This window comes from Salminus brasiliensis, chromosome 13 (genome assembly GCF_030463535.1).
Source record: "Salminus brasiliensis chromosome 13, fSalBra1.hap2, whole genome shotgun sequence".
NCBI classification, from domain to species: Eukaryota; Metazoa; Chordata; class Actinopteri; order Characiformes; family Bryconidae; genus Salminus; species Salminus brasiliensis.
The window spans coordinates 26,249,724-26,271,673 of NC_132890.1; the positions used below are offsets into that span (position 1 = coordinate 26,249,724).

General features: G+C 43.7%; 1 protein-coding gene across 4 annotated transcripts in view; it reads left to right on the forward strand.

Annotated features, from left to right (window-relative positions):
* Positions 1–1,233: 1,233 nt before the first annotated feature.
* insyn1 (inhibitory synaptic factor 1) overlaps positions 1,234–21,950 on the forward strand; it is a 96,687-nt gene continuing 75,970 nt past the window's right edge. Inside the window, exons 1-3 of one of the 4 annotated variants that reach the window (XM_072695048.1) lie at positions 1,234–1,778; positions 2,360–2,802; positions 2,942–3,834. In XM_072695048.1, the coding sequence (XP_072551149.1) occupies positions 3,691–3,834 (144 nt within the window). In that variant the 5' untranslated portion in view covers positions 1,234–1,778; positions 2,360–2,802; positions 2,942–3,690. Of the gene's footprint in view, positions 1,779–1,834; positions 2,277–2,359; positions 2,803–2,941; positions 3,835–21,950 lie in introns of those variants that run through there. The other 3 variants (XM_072695045.1, XM_072695046.1, XM_072695047.1) reach the window with 3 other exon arrangements.

The following is a 21,950-nucleotide window of genomic DNA, read 5'->3' on the forward strand; positions in this document are numbered from 1 at the left end:
TTACCAATCAGTACCCAATTGGTCTCCTTGTTGTGTCATTTCAGTGCGACATGCTGTTAGCAAGCTGAAACGTTCTTAGCTGGTTAGCTTTTAGCCTTGCCCCACTTGCGTTCCCAGGTTGGCTTTCTCAAGTCTTACCAGGAAAAAGAAAAGAGTCTATTTGCTCCTGCTGGCTTTCGCTTAGTCACGGGCAAACTTCTGCGGACACTAGCCCAGAAAAAGCAGCAGTCATGAGGCCTGGGTCTTGTAGCAACCCGTATTCCCATAACTAGCAGAGTCTGGAGGTGATGTGCTGCTCTACAGTATCAACACCACCATATTTCCCCGAAGTCACTGCTGCATTTTACTGTTTTGCCAGCTTTGACTTTGGTTTTCGCTAGTAGTCTGGGTTAATGTACATTCGGGGTGTAAATATAACGAGCCAAGACTGTTATGTAACAGTTTGAAGGTTTTAGGTTTATGCCTGAGGACATGAGGATACAACATTGTTTGAGGTTCATGGTAAGTCATTTCCTATACTGAACAGTTATTATTCAACTACGCGAAAAAAAAGGAATACACAAGGGAATATTTCATATAGCAGCATTTTCCCAATCACATCCACACTCCTCCCTAGTCCTGCTGCATGTCACCAATGGAAATAAATGGACTGAATAAGAACACCCACTGATATTACTCCCAATTACAATATTAACAATAAGAATAAAAGTGCCTGCAAATAAAAAAGAGACAGGGATTCTGATTACAGTCCAAACTTCGGGCCACTAGGACGTCCTGATGACCAGGAGCAGGAGACCACTTGAGATCATCTTTTAAACCGGGGTGCTTTTTTGGGATGCGAGCTGATGTACTGATGATAAAGTGAAGATGAAAAAGAGCAAAGATAGCTGGTAAAAAGAGGAGATATAGCACATTGTGGGGAGGATAGGTAAGCTGCTTCGTGGAGAACGCGAGAGAGGGTCACGATTGTCCATTCAGAAAAGTGTGGAGGGGATGTTGGAGGAAAGAAGAGAAAGAGGGAGGGAGATTGGCAGAGAGAGATAGAGAGCATGCCTGAGTCCTGAGAAGAAGAGAGAGAGACTGTGTCTCACAGGCGGCAGGGTGTTAGCTGCTGCTGTCTCTTTAAGCTGCCCGGCTCCTCCTCCTCCACACGGCTGGTGAGAGAGAGAGAGAGAGAGAGAGAGAGAGAGAGAGAGAAAGAGAGAGAGAGAGAGAGAGAGAGAGAGTTGTTTCTGGCAGCAACAGCCTGAGACACTCGATAAAACTCCTGCTTCTGGCAGCCTACGTCCGCCAGTGAGCGAGGGAGAGTGAGGAAGGGACTGGGAGAGAGAGAGAGAGAGAGAGTGTGTGTGTGTGCAGAGAGAGAGAGAGAGGGCGAGCGAGAGGACGAGTGTGTGCGTGTGTGTGTGTGTGAGTGTGTGTATGTGCGTCCACAGGGCTCTCGAGCGGAGGCAGAGGCTGCATCTCTTTCTCAGACACAGGCTGTCGTCACGGGCGACGGGAGGTGTCTCTTGCACGGCGTCGCCGTAGCGACGGGAGGCGGCAGCATCAGCATCAGGACCAGCACCAGCAGCAGCAGCAGCCGTTCACGCTGTCGCCGCAGCAACACAGAGCTTCCTCGAAAGGCGGGAGGGAGATCTGCGGGGTTTGCTCCCTTGCTTTCCGTTCTTCCTCTTCTCCTCCTCTTCCTCTTCTTCCTGGCAGCTCCGTTCTCCTTTTTCCACTGAGGGACGGCGCTGGACGAACCCAGCAGATTCTGGACTGGGGTGGAGTGGACAGTGAGTAGCTGAAAGGCAGGGGGGGGTGGAGGAGGGGGGTGTGGGAAAGACACCGATTGGGAGCATGAGAGGAAGATAGAGCATGAGACTATGAATGTGTGTGTGTGTGTGTGTGAGAGAGAGAGAGAGAGAGAGAAAGAGAGAGACAGCAAATGAGTGCCAGTGTGTGTTTGGATGAAAGTGAAGGAGAGTGTGCCACAGCACTGAAAGGACAAGTGTAATAGGCAGTCTGTCATTGCCTCAGTGGGAGAAGGAGAACATGTCCGGTCCCCCTGCTGACCCGACGCAGAGGTGACCCGGCCGGATGGTGCTGCGTTCACCCAAGCCTGCTGGGTCAGGACTGGGTCAGGAAGTGCTACCGAAACGTCACTGGCTTCCTTCATCCGTTCCTTCTTTTCCGTTCATGCATCTCTTCCAACCGTCTTGGTGCTGACCAGAAATTGCCCAGAATAAAGAGTTGTCTCTGGTAAAGAATGTGAGATAAGAGAGGCCCTTTAGGTAAAGGAATGGAAGAAAAGGAGATAGACAGAGAGGGTGAAAGAAAGAGAGAAGATGAACCGCTCTCCTTCCTGTCTCCCTAGGTGCCATGTGAGGAGCTCCAGTGTAGCCGGCAGCGGCAGCAGCAGCAGCAGCAGCAGCAACAGCGGCAGCAGCTGAAAGAGTGGACCTCTTGCTCTCCTTTCATTCTCCCTGTGGGAATGGGCATGGAATTTACCTCCCCTGGCCACTTCTGAAAAGGAAACCCACACCCCCCTCCGGCATTTCTGGCTGGGGAACGATATCCTAGCCGACAGGATTTTGTACGCTTTCAAAGGGAATTGAATTGAAATCAGTCTCCGGGCAACCATTTACAGTATTTTTCCAAAGAATCTGGAGAGCCACAGTTCCATCACCATGAGGAGAGACGCAACGGGAGATTTTGGATCAAGGACGTGCCAGTCACCCTGAAGAGCAGAGTGGGACTAAAAAAAAAAAGAAAAAAAAAAAAGTCATCCCACTCTTCCTTTGACGAATCCCATCGTGAGTAAGGTTTTTACCTTTTGCTTGAATGCTCTATAAAATACTGATTTTCGGCCTTTTGGTGAAGGACATGCTCCAGTCCTCTGTGTGAAATGGTTGCATGCTGAAACACCTGACTAACATGTTTCTCTTTTTGGGTGCAGGTCCTTCAAACTCACATTCAGACTTGGAATATCTCATCTTCTGGAATCTGTTGCCTTCGTCCCCCATCATCCAGAAAGAGGGTAGATGCAAAGAGCGAGATTTTTGTGACAAAAGCTTGTGCATTTCGTCCGCATTTCTTGTCGAGAATAGGGTCCGTCCTCTTGGTCTGGATCGTGTGTGGGTGTTCAGAGCAGACCGCCACACGGGATGACAATCGCAGTGCCTCTTTCTTTTCAGTTGTCCTCTGTAGGAACACTGAACTGACTATGATCTTTTGGAACATCTACACATGCAATAGGTCAATCATATTCCATAGACAGTAGCTCAGATATACCTATAAAAGCACACAGTAACCAAGACATCATGTAATGAACCCCAACACGTGTACCTGTCCATTACCCTTGCTTTTTTCTTAGTTTCTCCGTTCCTGGATCCACGCCTTCTTGTATTTTTAGTTCTTTTTTTGTCCGGATTTAACCACTTCGATGATTCCCGCACTTTCCCCTTCGCCCTCTTCTTCCTCCAGACGTCCCGCAGTGACCTGCGGGAGGAGGCTTGCCCCCAGGCCCCACCACCTCTCCTGGCTGCCCGGGTGTTTTTAAGATGTTGAAGCCTGCCCGAGCGGCCCGAGCCCGAGATCGGATCAGTAGCACTGCGGCTCCCCCCGGTGGCCCCAGACATGGACCGCGGCTCGGCCTGCCCCCGCCCTCAGCCCTCCGCCCGCTGGCCCCTGCTCAGCCTGTGAAGGATGTCCAAGAGCGGAGCTCCTGCCCGGGAACCCTCTGAGACCCCCAGCCAGAGAGAGCGTATCCGCTGCCACATGAAGATGGTGATCGAGCAGCTGGAAGGCATTCTTATAGAGCTCAAAGATGTGGCCAAAGAGCTGCGGGAGGTAAGGCAGTCGCTGCTTTGGGGGGGGATAGCAAGGCTTTCACTTGGACTTTCTGGATTTTCTGGATATGTTGGCTTTAGAAGGAGGATGTGTGGTGATTGAAAGAGCAGACTCGCTCAACAGAACCATTGAGCTCAATCCTTAATCGCAACAATACTCTTCTGTGACAATTACAGATGACTACTTTCCTCTGCGGATGCACGCTTTTAAAAAACAGAGGAGTAGGAAACTGCGGGTGCTTGAGGCTTTCAGTACCTTGATCTGGATGTTCAGACAAGCTGGGCTTGGGTCTGAGTAGTTTGGCAAAAGTAGGGTTGGAATTCAGTCTTCAAGATGGAGCTGCAGCTATTGTTTTTAGCCATGTGATGTACTTTTGACCGTGGGTTATAGCTTACATAAGTTTACTAGAGATTATTTAGCTAGCATTTGGTTTCGTGATTTAGGCATGTAGTTTCTACAATGCTAACTCTTGCAGTTCTATTATTTTTTTGGCATCAGTAGCCTCATCGCTCCAGTGCTAAACCGAAGGAATAAACTTCCAACTAAGTGGCTCATTTTTTTTTTTTTTTAAGATGATGCAGATTTGAAATAATGATCAATGTCTTTGGGGACATTTTATGAACTTTTATTTAGCCTTAGGCTTTAAGCAAACTTTTCCAATTTGAGGGAAATAGGCACAGTGGGATATTTCAGGAATTCCGAGAATATTCATAAGAAGCATTTTGTTGCCATCAGCTAATTATCAGTTTCTAGCTAGTGGTCATGAACCAGAAAGGATCAAGATTTGACATGGGGCTAAAAGTTTTGAATTAAACTTGGGGGGGGGGGGGGGGCATTCTTTTAAGCTAGAGACCGTTAGACATCTCAGGAATGGCAAGAATATTCTAAACAGAAAGTGTCATTTTGATTTTTGATGCTATCAGCCAACTGTTTCTGGCAGGTGCTGAGCAAAGTAACAGATCAAGGTGTCTGCAGATGGATGAGATGAGAGGCCTTGGAATGCCTCGCCTACATAATTTCACCTTACCAGCCAACAGTATCACAAAAAATTCAGCCAAGGATGTCAGGCAAGGCAGGCTGAATCTGGCTTATTGTGGCGGACGGTGTTTGTGAGACTCTATGCTGCAATTAAAGCCGGCTAGTCCCTTCAGAGCGGCTCATACCGATCATCAGTGGTGGTGGTAGTGGTGATGGTTGGGCTGGTGAGGTGTGAGTGAAGGTGAGTGTAGGCCTATAGGGTGGAGAATAGCAAGCACCTAATGTAATGGTGAGATAATTTCGCTATTAACTACATGTCATTATATGCGCACGGGAAGTCACTGTAATGCACACATGACAGGCGGCAAAAGGAGTGTGTTTTTCTCTGTGCACGAGCGAAAGTGAGAGAGAGCGCGAGAGGTGCCAGGTAAGAGTTAGGATTTGGCAGTGCAATAGTTATGTAAGCACTTTGTTATCAGCTGGATTTCTACTGTATTCTACCAACTGCCATGGTAACAAGATCAAAAGATTCTATTGTGTGTGTGTGTGTGTGTGTGTGTGCACTTGTGCATGTTGGTGTATGTATGTGTGTGTGTGTGCGTGTCTGCGCACAGAAGTGAGCTGACTGAAGGAAGAAAAGACAAATGCGCTGTGTGTCTGTGTCAGTGTCATATTTGAACTGAAAAGACGGGGGTGTGTGTGTGCGAGCGAGCGTGTGTGTGCCTGTGTGTATTCGCGCGTGACAGAAAGCGAGAAATAGATGTGAGACAGTTTGTTTAGAGCTGTGATGGAGGTGTTAGGATAATATTTATGAAAAAGACAGCAAATGTACATGCTAGTCTCAGGTGGTCGATATGAGATAAAAAGAAAGATCTCTGTGTGTGTGTGTGTGTGTGTGTGTGTGTGTATATGTGTGTGAGTGAGTGTGTGTGTGTGTGTGTGTGTGTGTGAGAGAGAGCATGGAATAACAAAACATGACCCTGAGTGTCAGAGTAAAATCTGCTTGTCCCCGACTCTGTCCTGTCCTTCGCTGAGAGGTGCTGTAAAGCTTAATAAAAAGAAGCTAAGGTGAGCGAGAGAGAGAGAGTGTATGTGTGTGGTGTGTAAAAGAGAGAGAGAGAGGGGGGGGGGGGAGAGCGAGCGAGAGAGAGAGAGAGCGTGGAAGAGGACATTCTCTGGAGAGAAAAGCTTAATTAGTGCAGCCCTCCACCCCTCTGTCTCCCCGTCCCCTTCTTTCACTGTAGAAGATTCTTAGGCCATCATGCCATCCGTACCTCTACCTCCCCTTTATACAGACTCTCTTCTTCATCCCTCATCACTTGGCCTTTCTCCTGTCCTCCACTTTCCATTTAACACTGCCACGAGTCAAATGATCTACCTACCCAGCTAACATGGAAAGTTTTGTCCTCGGGTTCCACATTGGCCCCACATATGGATGACCCCTAGGGTCAGTTTGTTAACATGGTTCCTAATGGAAACAAAGGTGGACCCTAGGTTTTCTATGGCATTGCTGTATAGCTACACAGTATGTGCAAATGTTTGTGGACACCCTTTCTAATGAATGCATTCTACTACTTAAAGTTACACCCATACATCTGGGCAAATATACACTCACACAGACCCTGTGGAGATGTACAGGCAATAGAATAGGACTCTCTGGAGCAGATAAACATGAATCTATTGCCAACATGCTTAATGCCAGGTGTGGGCTAAAATGGTACAAAGCCCTCCCCCCCCCAGCATTGAGCTGTGGAACAGTGAAACTGTGTCCCCTGGAATGATGGTGCTCCAACCAGTACTTCTGGGATGAGTTGGAGTAGTGATCTTCCAACATCCTAACCTCACTATCAAACACTCTTCTCAGCAATGCTTCAAAATCTAATAGAAAGCTTTTTGTGGACAGTAGATACAGCTACTTCAACAAAACCAGGATCAACTCCTTTTGATAGTCTTGATTTCAGTAGAAACTATGAATGAGCAAGTGTCCCAATACTTTTGTTTATTTTCTGGATATTGACAGTTTACAGCTTATCCAACCATGCAAAAGTAGCCAGAGATGGTACCACTTTATTTATTATTGATTCTTTTGATGACGAGCATCCAAAAGTGGGCTATCATGCTCAAACTACTCGAACATGTTATGCTCTAAAAACAATGGTTCTTCGAGGGGTTATTTAAGCAACATTGTAGAAGAACATTTTAAGGACCTACTGATAAGAGAAGGAGGCTTGAGACTAGCAGATCAATGTTCAATCGCCTGGGCCAGCATTGCTGAGATGCCCTTGACCCCAACTTGGCTTAAATGTAAGCCGTTCTAGATAAAACCATCAGTCAAATGCCAGAAATGTAGGATCTATAAAAGAACACATTTGTCAGAAGAACCAAAGAAGTGTGGGCAGGGTAGCTAACACACTAGACAGTCAAGCCCTCATATCCCACTTCATCACCTTGGTCTTCCTAAAACTTCCAGCATTACATCTCTTTATCACTGGTAGAAAGATATTTGCCATGGCTGGTGTAGCATAGTGGGTAGATTCCATTCCACCAAACTTCACCAGTAAGATGCTTTGGGCAAGGCTCCTAACAGAGCGTCAACCAAATGTGTTAAATGTAAATGCAGTATCTATGAAAGAACACATTTGTCAGAAGAACCAAAGGGTGTGGGCAGGGGAACTAACGACATGGGACAGTCAAGCCTCCACACCCCACTTTATCACCTTGGCCCTCCTAAAACTTCCAGTGTTGCTCCTATCAGCATTCTCACCTGAGCGTGTTTCAGCAGGAGAGAAGAGGCCACGCTACAGCACTTGTGTGCTCTCCAGGCACTAACGTGATTGATGATCATGGGAGGCGAGCAGTGAAAATAATGCTAGCTCCAGCTATTTATAAATACCAGCTCTAGCCGTACCCCTGCAAACTCTACTTTCGCCCACACCGCATATGCATGGCACTATTAATAGACTCCGAGCTGTACAGGAATATGTTCAATCGTGATAGAACAAAAAAAAAAGACAACAAAAAAAGCTCTACTTGGAACAATGTTCGACAAATGCTGACTATTATAACGACAGCATGGGATCTTCCTGCTGCGTTCCCCTGGCCAGCGGGCAGCTTGTTGGCACTGCGATTGCATGTTCAGATTGCTAACGTTCCATAAAATCTTTAATCTGCTTTCAAATAAGATGAGGAGCATGATGTATAGCACGTGTCAGATAAATCAATGATTGGGCACATGTACAGTGTGAGCTCCATCTCTTGGAGGAGCTGGTATTACTCATCTCCAAGCCTGTAGATGTTTTGTGTGTGTGTGAGAATGTGAGAAGAGGGAGAGTGTGTGTTTGCACAAGCTTGTGTGCTTGCGGAGGCAGACTGGTCCAACGTACTGTGCAACGGAGCTCATTTGGGACTCAAAGTCCATATATTCTCGGCTGTGGAAGACTTGTTTTGGCCTCAGGCACCCCTGACCTTTACGGGTGGGCCAGATTTTGGGCTGCAGTAGCTGATCTAAAATCAGTGGTGGTGCATGGACCAAAACGAGTGCAGGAGCAGCCAGGTTGGCGCTTTGTTGACCTAGATCTCCCCTCAGACATGAAATAGGTAAAAAAAGAAGTCCCTTAGTAGTGTGTATGTGTGAATATGTGTGTGTGTGTGTGTGTGTGTGTGTGTATGTGCAGTTAAAGTGAGAGAGAAACGAGAAGCCTTATGCAACTCTTCCAGTAACTTACATAAAATAACACAAACAGTTGTGAATTAGTCATCAGGCCTGTCATTCTGGAAGACTATCTCAGATAAGGCAGCAATCTCTCCCAACTCCCAACACACTTTTCTACTCGCACACACCCTCGCCGAGCCTAATTTAGCTAATGCCATTTGGACAGTGCCAGTTTTTAGAGATGGCTAGGTCTGGGTCACCCATTCCTTGGCTTGCTTAGATGTAAAACAAGTCTGCTGTTGTATTCCTGTATCATTTACAGCATTTGGCTGATGCTCTTATTCAGAGAAACTTTTCTTTAAATCATGGTACACAGGTAGGAGAATGTAGCATTAGGGGTTTAGTGCAAGGACTCTAATTGCTGTAGTTTTGTGGTGTGCTTGCCCAGCCAGGAAATCAAACCCTAGTCTGCCAACAGTTCTACTGTGAAAATGTTTTAAAGAGCTGAAATCGTGGAAAACCAAACCTTGCTTTTAACCCCTTAAACCCTGTAGTAGGAGCACAATTCAGTTCTTAGCCTGGTCGAGCTGACTAAGGCCCTGTCATTATGATCAGAGGTCACGCTGCTTGCCATCGGCAGCCGGGGCCCGGAGAGAGCACAATTGGCCTTGCTCTCTCCAGGGTGGGTAGATGGTGCTCTCTCCCCACATAACTTCGCTGCGGTCACTGGCCTCTGTGGGTTGGTGCGTCGAAGCTGGGTGGTGACACTGATGTCACTAGTCTCGGGAGCATCGCATGCAATGGGGGGGTTACAGGTACAAGTTTTGTAATTTGTACTCCAAATGGGAATAAAATGGGTGAAAAATGAAAAGAAATAAGAAAAAGAAAAGAACATAAGCTTCATAGGCCCTAAAATAGAACCTTGTGGGACTTTGTTTCTTAAAATAAGCAAATAACTACTTGAAGGCTCATAACATAATAAAAAAACTAGACTTCGGCAGGATAAAATTAATTTAATGTACATAAACATGGTTACAGTTTTAAATTGTAATTGTAATTGGCTAAAACATAGTGTAATTAAATGAATGATTGTCTAAAGGGCACAGTGGTTAAAAAAACCTAGGATGGGTTTTCCAAAGTATCCCAGCATAAAACCAGATTCCTAAATTTCTAAAGGCCTCAGAGAGCTCTTTGGATCTGGCCATGGTGCTATCACTCACTTCACCAATCCAGAGCAAACCAGACTAAATGTCTGAGGTTTAAATAGGACAGGCTCCTCGAAAATCCTCTCTAACCAGGTTCTAATCATCTGCAGCCGATGTGCTGCACCTGATTAATTATTTTCTGGAAAGAAAATAGCATTTCTATTTATTATATTTTACAAATGAACATTTCTAAAGACATTTTTGGTGTTATGCCTTTAGCTATCTTATCTCCATCTCTCAATATTGTTCAAATGAAGATCAAATGTCCGTATGTTGATGGGCTACATAGAAATATAGCAAAGGCATTACATAATACAAAACACTCCCATGGATCACCCATTACAAGCATCCAGAACACAACATGTAAAACTCAGCAGCCACAGTATCCCCTCAGGCTATCACAGAGATGCAAGACTAGTAAATTGAGAGTCAACTGAAGAAATGAACGCACCAGGATAGCAGAAGTGAGGGAAGATGAGTGGTTCAGAGGTGCTAAGTGGGGATGTCTTTGGAGATGAAGGCAAAGATACAAATTAGGCTCTATTTATGTGGAGAGGGGGGAACAGAAAAGCCTCTCAGATGCAGATTTGAGTGATTTGAGCAGTGAGAGAAAGTGAAGAGGGAGAGAGAGAGTAAGAACAGTAAAAAAAGGTAAAGAGAGGGAAAGTGGTGAGAGTGAGATGTGAGCTGGAGAGAGAGAGATTTTACTCAGCGTTATCATACCAGTAATAATCACACATATACAGCAGACACTCTATCCCTGTTATTTTCCCATGATAAATTCAAAACACCTCAAATTTCAGAGCATTAACATCCACACAGTGATGTATATATCCCTGCTCCCTCACTAGAGTAAACTTATCAACCTGGTCCACTAGCTTATAATGCTCATATTTCATTTATATATGCCTTGCCATCAGACCTCAACTCAGAGCGTCAACTCAGAATCCACACAACCACCTCTACTGGCTTTACTTCTCCTAGTCCTCCATGAAGACAGTTGTGACGTTTCCATTTACACTTAGCTCTGGGATGTGGAACAGCCTTGCGTCTTTCAGGAGCTCTTTCTCTCCAGATTCGCAGTTCAACTTTAATGATGGAGAGTGAGTGAGAGAGAGAGAGAGAGATAGAGAGAGAGAGAGAGAGAGAGAGAGAGAGAAAGAAAGAGAGAGAGAGAAACAAGAGAAAGCTGTGAGACTAAGAAGAGAAACAAAGAAAAAGAAAGGAGAGAGAGAGAGAGAGTACAGAGAGAGAGCATAGAGAGAGAGAAGTACAAGAGAGATAATAGAGATATAAAAATGGTAAAAAAGAGTCGTGAGGGAGAGAGAGAGAGAGAGAGAGAGAGAGAGAGAGGGAGAGAACAAGAAAAGGGGGAGGGCACAGAGAGAGGTAGCACTGAGAGTGAAGAACAAGAGAGAAAAGAAAGAAGAGAAATGGAAGGATAAGGAGAGTGAGGAGGAAAGTGAGAGGAAGGTAAGGGAGAATAATGAGGGAGAGAAAGAGAAAGATCAAAGAATAGTAAGAGAAAGGGAAAGCAGTGAGATTGGGAAGAGCAGGAAAGAAAGATGAAGAGAGAGGGGAGAGAGTGAAAGGAAAGGAGAAAAGTTAGAGGAATGTGAGAGTGGGGATGAGGGAGAGGAGAAGAGAAGAGGAAAAGAGAACAGTATGTGAGAGTGAAACCCAAATGGAGAGAGAAAGCGTGTGAATAACATTCTAATATCGGAACGTCAAGACAAGAAAACGACCGAGACAGATTACCTGACCACCTTACACCAAACCATCGACCAAACCATTGAGAGGATGGAGCAGATTTTATTTACAGGATTTTATTCCGACATTGGGAATTTGCCTGCAACACTAAAAATTGCTTGGAAAGTTGTTCGGCATAAGAGGAGGAGGAGGGAAGGGAAATGAGGCGGAGAGGGAAGGAGAGTGAAAAGAGAGAGAGAAACAGAGAGAAAAGGAAAAGAGAACAGTTTGGTGTGAGAGTGAGAGGGAGGGAGGGAGAGAGAGAGCTTAAAAGAGAGAAAAAAGGAGAGAGAAGAGGAAAAGAGAACAGTGAGGTGGACAGAGAGGGAGATAGAAAGGAGGGAGAGAGAGAGAGAGAGAGAGAGAGAGAGAGAGAGAGAGAGAGAGAGAGAGAGAGAGGGAGGACTAAAGATGGCAAGGAAAAGAGAGCAATAAGTGAGAGAGAGAGATAGAGAGCAAGCAAGCATTGAGAGTGAAGAGGAAAAGAGAGTACAGATAGAGAGAGTCACACACACGCACACACACACACACATAGTTTGGAAGCTGTAATTATCTCCAGTTCAGCACACTGTATTCCATCTTCACCACCTCAGACAAGTTTCCACTAGCATCCTCATGGCCGTAGATTAGTCCTGTCTCTGCGCTGTAGATGGTAAAGGATGGTTCATCCGAAAGAAGCTATGATGACAATCTTTCCAACCTCATGACGTGTCTGACATGCACAAACCTTCTCTTTGCAGGCCGAACACATCTGTGACGTAAAGACTGGTAACCCGGACAGCGATAGTGACTGGGATGTAGAAAGGGATCGTACACTACTAAGCTTGCACTCTGCTACAACTGACTGGTGTGCTCGCTTATTTATACATGCAACAAATTCATTCAGGTGGCATCTGTAATGGCTCGGGATGAGTCCAAAACAGGGATGGTCCTAATATTCTGATAAGACTGTGACAGTGGGCACAGTCCAGAGAATCTTATTTGACTGGCAATACTTCTACTGGGATCAAGCTGTGTGTTTGCATTTGCAGAATCTAGGGCAGCAATGGATGCGACTTAAAGTAGCTAAATGCATTCATTAGAAGGGGTGTCCACAAACATTTGGACATATTCATTAGCAAATAGAAAAAAAAAATCATGGACTGAATCCATAACAGACTGGGACACTAGGCTTTTCTGTGGCTCTGTGGTACAGTGGGCAGACAGAAGTGCATCAGCAGCATCGCTGAGTTACAGTTCACACCAAGCGCTTTCTGGTTCGATAAACACTCGGCCAACAGCGACACACCACGGATCTTAATCCGGTAGAACACTCTGGCACAAAGACACATGAACATCTACCCTACATGACTTATGTGCGTAGGTCAAAACATGGCCATAACTGGGGCGGGTGGGAAGAGAAAGTGTGACTGATAGCAGATGGGGAAATATTTATTTATTTATTTATTTATTTATTTATTTATTTATTTATTTATTATTTGGTTTGGAACTACCAATTAACCAACCTGTGCATGCTCCCAAAACTTAGAGGGTAAGGACTTAACACATCTCCCCCGTACAGGCAAAGTCAGCCACCGCCTCTGTGTAAACTGCTGCCAATGTGGCATCTTTGGACAGTCGATACGCTCAGCACCATGCACCAGCTAACAGGTGCCTGTGCCGGCCAACAGTGATGAGGGGAGAGAGCGCCCTCTACACGCCTGGTGAGATCATGGCCAATTGTGCTCTCTCTGACGCTGGCTACTGATGGCAAACTAGTATGGCTCAAGATTCAAACTTGTGTCCCCCAGACCATAGTGGGAGCGCATTACACCAAATTAGACCACTGAACTGGGCACAATAATGGTTGTTAGCCTAAGCCATGAACTTTGGGGGAGGAGAAAGGGGTGTTCCTTGACTTCTCCAAATTACCCACTACCTGCAATTCTAGGGAATCGAACTAGGGACCTTCTGGTCCCAAGCATGCTTCTCTTACATTTAGGCCTGGTCACAGCTGCCCTTGTGGTCTATAACAGCTATAACATGTTTTGCTGGTGTGTTTAAATATTGTAGGGCAAGGGCGGAAGGAAAAGTAGTTCCTGTCCGTTTTTTTATTTTTTTAGATTTTAGATTTTAGAGTGATGCACCTCATGGATCTTATAACTAACTGGGTCTTATAACTATATTTACTAATAACTAACTTAGTAACTTACCAACTCACACTAAGTAAGCTGAAGATTACAGTCCAAAGCTTGTCTTTGTGAGCTCAACATGATCTGACCCACATCATTAAGTCTGAGTCCAAAACTGACCAGAGTCTAAAACAATTGTCCGAAGCTGACCTGATATAATGCACCATCACCCAAAGTGCTGGATAAAGTCTAATGACAGTCTAGTGCCAGTAAATAAATATTAATATCCATCCATCAATTATTAAGTCCAGAGAAGCAAAGCAGATGCTGAGGAGCCCCAGACTATCACACTACCACCGCTGTTTGACTGTTTGTCTGGTGTTCTTATAGCGTTAGCTTTATGCCGGTTGTACCTGGATCCATACTTTCCAGGTTCCATGTTCATCAGTCCACAGAATATTATCACAAATAGTGTGAGTGTTGTCTAGATGTTTTTTTGGCAAATGCAAATGCAAGCCTTTGTGTTCTTTTTGACAGCAGTAGTTTGCACATTGCAACTCCCATTGATGCCATTTTGCCCAGTGTCTTTCTTATTATGGAATTGTGTACATTGACCTTAACTGAGACAAGTGAGGCCTGCAGTTCTTTAAATGTGGCTTCATCTGTGATCTTTTGTGACCTCTTGGTGAACTTGTGGTAGGCCACAGATCCTAATTTTCTCCATTGTGGATAATAGCTCTTACTGTGGTTCGCTGGAGTTCCAGAGCCTTGTTATGTTTAATTTGACCTTGACCCGGGATGGACAAACATCTGGGAGATGAAGTCCAGACCTGACCAATCAGTTGAGCACTTGGATATTGATACTTTAGTATTGATACACCTACCACTAGTCCATGAACGTCATGCATTTGGAGTCAGATCACATAGCACTCTGCACTACACTCTATCGGGGTGAGAGAAAGAGAGAGAGAGAGAGAGAGAGAGAGAGAGAGAGAGAGGGAGAGAAAGTAAGTGAGAGAGAGCAGCATTGAAGGTGTGTAAAGATACAGGCAGGCTGTTAGAGCATGCCAAGCAGAAAGCCTATCAGTAGGGCTGGACCCCCTCTCTGTGCCCAGCTGAGGTGCTGAGCATAGGGGGAATCGGCTCAGGACACGCAGGGAAGCCACGGCGAGCCACAGAGAGCTGCAGGGAGCCTTAAACCCCGAATCAAAGGCTGCCGCTCTCTCGCTGCGAGTGTTTACTCTGTCTAATGCCCCACAGCTTCCTCCAGCACTGGGCGTGTGACAAGGCAACATGGCAATTCATTGCAGTGACGCCTGCTCGCCTTTAGGGGAACGAATCAGTATCAAGTCTTTACTATGGCAAACGTAGGTAACCGTTCAACTTCAACATGCTGTTTAGGTGGGTTTGAGTCAAGTTGAAGCAAAGTAACATCAAATTTCATGAATACAGCTGAGCTCCGGGTGGTCCGGACTAAGAAGCAGCCACTGTGACCTGAGGATCGCTGGTTTGAATCCCAGTCATGCTGCCTGCCATCAGCAGGATAGACTGCTCTCTCATTCCTCTTTCTCCCCATATTATACAGTGTGATCCTGCTCGGCACAAGCGTCTACTTGTCTTTGCATCAGAGCTGGGTACCCAGCGCTTTTCTCAGGGTGTGTAGATTGCCTGTTGGTGATGTTGTATCGGTGGCAGTTCGAAAAGAGGCAGTGGCTGGTTGCGCATATGTTGAAGGAGTCATGTGCCAGTCCTCACTCTTCTAGTGGGAGGAAATTTGGTGAATAAATTTATCATAAAAAAAATAAATAAGAAAAAGAAAAATTAATTTTCTTTAAAAAAAGCCCTTTTAACTTTTTGACAATGTTGTTGCATTATATGTGGTCTTATTCTGGTCTTCTCCAATTCCATAAAAAATGTCTTGACTGTAATCTTTTTTCGTTTTACACAATTGCCCAGCGGTCTCCCCAAATGCTTGACTACCAGCACTAAAATCACAGCTCTGGTTTAACACCATCACATATTCAGTTCTTATACGGTCCCCTCTACTCTAACTAAAAGAGCTGTCAGCAAAAATGTTTAGCCCAGCAAGGTCAAATTGGCTATATTTTTATATAGCCAAGAAAAAGAAAGAAAGTATGGACTGCGTCTAAACTCTAACATTTGTATTTAGGTGCCCGACGTATGTGGTTCACTTTTATTTGAACCATCTCACCAATCATCTGATATACTGTATATATAAAATAAGAATTACTTGTCCAGAGAATGATGTTATTTCTGGAGCTTTTGAGGCTGGCACTTTGTACCATTACAGACGTTTCCAGTAAAACTTGACAGAAGCAACTGCTGAACTGAAAAGGGAAATGCTCATGGGGAAAAGAAGTACAATTACTGTATGTTTTTGCGATCAAATGTTGGCCTCTAGCCTAATGCTTCCCTGTGCTTCACTATACTGCTGCTTAGTATCTTGATTGCACAGTAATATACTAAACTAATCAGCAGCTGTTGTTGTGGGACTACTGATCATTACATCTCAAAGCTAGAACACTAGCATGATATACTGACCATAGTAGACTTGTGGGGTTTTTCCCAAAATATGGCATCATTGCCTTTCTGTCTGTTTTATCTGTTTCAGTAATACTCGTAGTAAACTACAAATCTTCTAAAATCATACTTACTTATCTAGGACTGGGCGATATGCTAAACATATTGCATTGTTAAAAATCATTTTTCAATATACGCTATACTTATACACACGATATTTTGACAAAAATATGGACAAAAAGCACCAGTAGCAGTTATTTAAATAAGGTCCCATACTTAGTACAGGGATACACTGCATCCAGTTAAACATGAATTATTATACTCTTTGTGACTAATTTGGTCAGTTGGTGTTTTTTAAGCATATGCTCAGAAAAGAAACCTTTAAGGAACCATCTTCTTCTAAAAACCTTTTCTTGAAGGTTCCTCAAAGCACCTGAGGGGTTCCTCCACAGTATCAAATTGAAGAACCTTTAAAAGTTTCTCAAAAGTAAAAAGTAAAGTTCTACAAATACTTGAAAAAAGTGAACAGAATTCTTCAGCTGTCCACATGGACAAAGAAAAAGCCATCTGGACAAAAGTTTTATGGTCAGATGAAAAAGATTGAGTTGTTTAGCCCATAATGACCAGTGGTATGTTTGGAGTTGAGGTGAGCCATGAACCTCAAGAACACTGTGGGGCTATATATAATATAATAAGTGGATGAAAGAACTTCCCAAAGTCCTGAACTTAACTCTACTGAAAAATGTGAACAGTGTTTGAAAGCCAGGAGACAACAACACATTTAACTGTAAATAGCAAAGCACTTTGTAAGTCGCTCTGGATAAGAGCGTCTGCTAAATGCCGTAAATGTAAATGTAAATGTAACTGAACTTAACTGAACCAATTCTGTCAATAAAAGTGTTTAATTTTCCAACCAGAATTTTGCCAGAAGCTTATCGAGGGTTCATGTTGAAGTCTATGATGAGTGTATGTTCAAATACTGTAGGTACTAATTTCTCAAGTATTTTCCATACGAAATTTCTAATATTTACTTCTGGTTGTCACTGGTTGCTAATTGCTGACTGCCCCTACATACACAGGCCAGTTCCACCACCCTGACTTGTCTCTGTGGTCTAGCTGTGTCCAGGGTTGACTGCCTGCTTTGATCCAAACTAGCACTCTGCACTCCCATCCCTCAGCAGCCTGCTAGAGACTCAATTTGCTGGAGATTAGGGGAAGGCTTTGGCCAGGCCAGAGGCCCGTTAATGCTCACACTCTCTGTCTCGCTGCAGCTCAGGCTGGCTGGCATGGGGGACTGTCATTCAGCCTGTCTCCCTGCCTGCCCTCTGGCTGCTCTATAGGCCTGTGCATGTTCATGCTGTAGCCAACCGGAGGCTGTCTCAGCTGCTTCATATCAATTACTCTCGCGCAGGCCTATTTCTCTTTGTTCTTGACCTCATTTCTTTGCTCAAATTAAATTCTAAAATTAATGAGCGCCACCTCAGGAACGGGCGCATCCACTGAAGCTAAACGAATGAAGGTGCACAGCGTGCACCTCTGGTTCAAAGGTGATAGCGCCAAGCTTACCAATGTAGCAAAATACATCTGCTACAGTCATCTGCTACAGTCTTTGTGATCAATGTAAAAATACAGCTATTTCTGGCATTCTGTATGTCAATACTGCTGCCACTGCATTTCACCACAGTCATGCCAAAACTTGCATCTCCATTTGTGCTGTTTTCAAATTTCTTATGTAATTTGAATCTTTATTGTGCAAAAATGTTATAATGAATGGACCAATAGAAATGCTCCAAACGCTCAAAACCCAAAATCCATTGAAAGTGGAAAGTTTTTTTTGTTGATATCTTGTTGAAGACTTTTGGGTTACATCAAACATTTCATGATAAATGGACTAACAGAAACGGTCCCAATGTACTTCATTAAATTTACATTACACTGAAATTGATATAGACATTGACATCCTTTTGTTAAGTTACCATTTTATAGCTATGCAGTTCTCTTTGTGATCATTTTGAGTATGAAAACACATGAACAGGGACATCCTTCCCCTTTTATTCACCTTTTAATATTTATCTGAATTAAACCAATCAATACTGAAACTACCAGAGAGTAACATGCTGGCACACAGAAAGATCCAATTCCATATGATGACCAACATGGACATGCATGTGCCTCTGGGGGCACATTTTAATGAGTTAATGTACCACAGGTAAAGGGGGGGCTGCTATGACCTAAAGATTAGAGAACATTAAGTAGGGTTACATTATGGTAATCGATATACAGTATGGGATGGAGGGTGGATATCATTAGCAGTAAAACACAGTTGGAATGAAAAAGCACTGACCTCACTGATCTAGAATATTTACCCACTGTGCTGTTAGCTTACATGTCTACGACAATGTTAAAACTTTGACTTTACTAAAAAGATGATCTGCTTCTGTGCTTACTTTGTTTCAGCATCTTGAAAGCAATGCTTTATAGAAAGTACAGAAAATGGGCTCAGGAACCCATGTTGAGACGGGAATTGTCCCAGTCAGCTGTTTCAAATGGCCTATTCCCTTAACTTACAAGTAACATATGAGTCAAACGTCAATACTAACAGTGTCACAGCTGTCAGCTTTAGATACTACATTGTTATTCACATTGCCATCCCATGAGGACCATGAGGAATTTCCTTTGTAAGGCTGCACCTAATGATTTTTTTTATATTGATTAATCTACAGATTGTTTTGAGACTAATTTAAATGTAATTCCTCTTGAGGGTTTGTGTGTGTGTGTGTGTGTGTGTGTGTGCTTGATTAAAATAATGTAACCATAATAATGAAAAACATAAATATTTCTCCTAATATTTCAACATTTTCTTAAAAAAAAACACAAAGTATGCACTTTAGGTCATTATTCTGCAGTGAAACAGACCTCAGTGTTAACAGATAACCTCTATTTTACATCATAGCAACCCTTTATCCAAAAAAGTATCAGTATTTTTCTTAAATACTAAACTTCAAACTTAAGATGCTTATAACTTCAATCACCGGAGTAATATGTAGTTATGGTAATCACAAACATATTATTGCAAAAATGTTGTGCAGGGAAAATCATTAAAATAATTTCCAGTCTGTAGCAACAGGTCGTAATGCTAGTTTAGGCTATTCTCTCACTCGTACACTTCCAGTAAAGTGGCTAAAATGGCTAAATAACAACGTTAGATAATGCATTGTGCAAGGTTACCTCATCATAACAGCAGCAGTGCAGAAATTACTTTCATCATGGGGGGTATGTCACTTCATTACTTTACTTACTAGATTAATAAACACCCTTCAAATGGTGGTGCACTGTCTTTACCACCCTATTTCATGTGATAGTGTGCAGTTTGGGACACTGGCCCGGTTTTCAGTGGCCTTGGCCATCGTTGCAAGCTGTTGGCACAGTCTATGCAGCGTATCAACGTATTTCCATAATCAATGACGTTGCTTACATCGGTAAGTGGCCCCCAATGCTATCCCTTACCATGTAACACCATGCTACTTCAGCCAGCTAAATGTTAAGAAAGTTGGCATCTTCACACCATAGATGCAGTGCAAGCTGACCCTCATTTGGAGAAAGAAACTGTGTCTCACGTAGAAGCCAACAACAACCCCTAACAAAACACAACCACCTGATCACTGCACAATCAACGCGATGAGTTTTGAACTGCCCCTACCCCACATTTAACTGCAGAACCCATATTGGCCAGGGCTTGTTGCGATTGTTTGAAGGCTGACCCAATTGCTTCAAAGGCACTGTGCTTGGTGCCCAGTGGCAATGCCCATATGCACAAATGGCTTAAATGGCAGGGGTGCCAGACACGAAGCCACAGAGCTGAACAAACTGCAGGCTCATAGGATTGGCGGACAAATCTGCAGAAAATCAACACAGATTTCTTCCACCATGCAAGCTTTCCATCTTCTTCGTCTTGATGTGAGACGTGATTTAGAGCACTCACTTTTAAAAAGTTACAGAAGATGCTTGTAAGGGGTCAGCCATCGGTCACTGTTGATGCCACCCTCCCTCATTAGCATTTGAAAGGCTATTGCTTCATCTGCCATAAACGAGGACAACTTCACACTTCACAAAAACACTAATAATCATATTACCCACAGAGCCTATTAACACCTCAAATTTGATAACTGTGAACAGGGTTTTTTTCCCCTCTTATTTCTTCTCATTACTTTTCCATACAGCAGTAACTTGCTCCCTCCCTCCCTCCCTCACTCACTACTGAGTGAGGGAGCAAAAAAGTACTTTAAATGCACATTGCTTTACTTAGTGGCCATAACCTTTCCACTTAGCAACCCAGAGAGGCATGTAAACACAGTGAAACAGTAAAATAAATGGCGCTGCACACATAGACGTAATGCGCTTTGACTGCAAGGTTTTTCTCCAGCAAAACTCAGCCTTTTTCTGAAGCTTTCCTTCATGTCAACAGCAACAAGCAACAAGACATCAGTCATGCTGTGGTACTCCAAGATGGATCCAAGGTAAAGCAAAAACAGGCCGTTCAGGAGAGAACACATGAAAGGAGATGGTTAAGCAATCTGGAAACCAGCCCGAGATAACATTATCATGACTAATGAAGTCTGTAATATGACTGATATTGATTTGTCCTTTTAACTCTTGCAAATGTGACCATTGCCCAGCATCGGCTGTTCGTCGTCTGCCGAAAATGTTATACTGAGATTGACCGGAGAGACGGGTTACCAGAAGCGTGGACGGCAGAGCAGAACATTTAAATGTTGTTTTAGTGAGTAACATTAATGGAGGAAAGGCATCATAGGCCTGTATTTTGAGTGCTACAAATGGAGCTCTAACAGGCAGGGCCAGCCTGGTCTTTAGAGGAATTTGTATATATGTGGCTAAAAGGCCGTATCAGGATTCGTATAATGTGTACTAAATATAGCTCAACATTCAAATATATGCACCAATTACTGACGCAACCCAGACACGCAGAAATCGAACGATTTCAACAGAGAGTGTAACAAAGCAACCAGTGAAATTTTATTACTTCAACCTTCCCCTAAACTTAACCTACTACACCTAAATCTAACTCTAATTAAAACGTCGGCTAAATTTAACCTAACCCTAACCATAGTAGAATGTGAAATTCAACTTGTTTTCGGCCCTTGAAAGCCTTTTTAATAAGCTCCATAACAGCCTGGGTTGTGTGTATTTGGCGAAACAGCGCCACCAGTGGACGGGAGCTCCTTGTAAATCATAAAATGCATTTGAATGTGTATATACAAATATATGCAAATATATATATATATATATATATATATATATATATATATATATATATATATATATATATATACGAATGACTTTGTTATATGTTATATGTACAAATTTTATGAGATCTTGCAAGGCCAGCATTATTAACTCTGATGTTTTTGGCAGCATTGTAGGAATACAGTGTATATTGTAGGAAGACTAATCAGCATACAGATTTAAGGAACTAATTAAACAGGTAAAGCTGATTGGTCCAGCGGAATAATGCGCTGTCACTATGACCAGAGGATCGCTAGCTGGGCCCCGAAAAGAATGCAATTGGCTTTGCTCTCTCCAGGGTGGGTAGCACTTTCTCCCCACATCACTACAGTGCAATGCTGGCCGGCACTGGCGTCTGCTGGCCAGTGCATCAGAGCTGGATACACAGCGCTTTCCTTTTGGGGAGAAAATCTGAAATAAAAACATATTTAAAGCTAAACATTCAAATCCCACAGGTGGGATTGTACTGACCAAGGACCAGCCACAGCAAATCCCACTGGTGGGACCGCAGTTGTGAAAGGGTTAGCAAAAACACCATTAAATCTTGTTGCTGTTTGGTCAATGCTCATTGTTTAG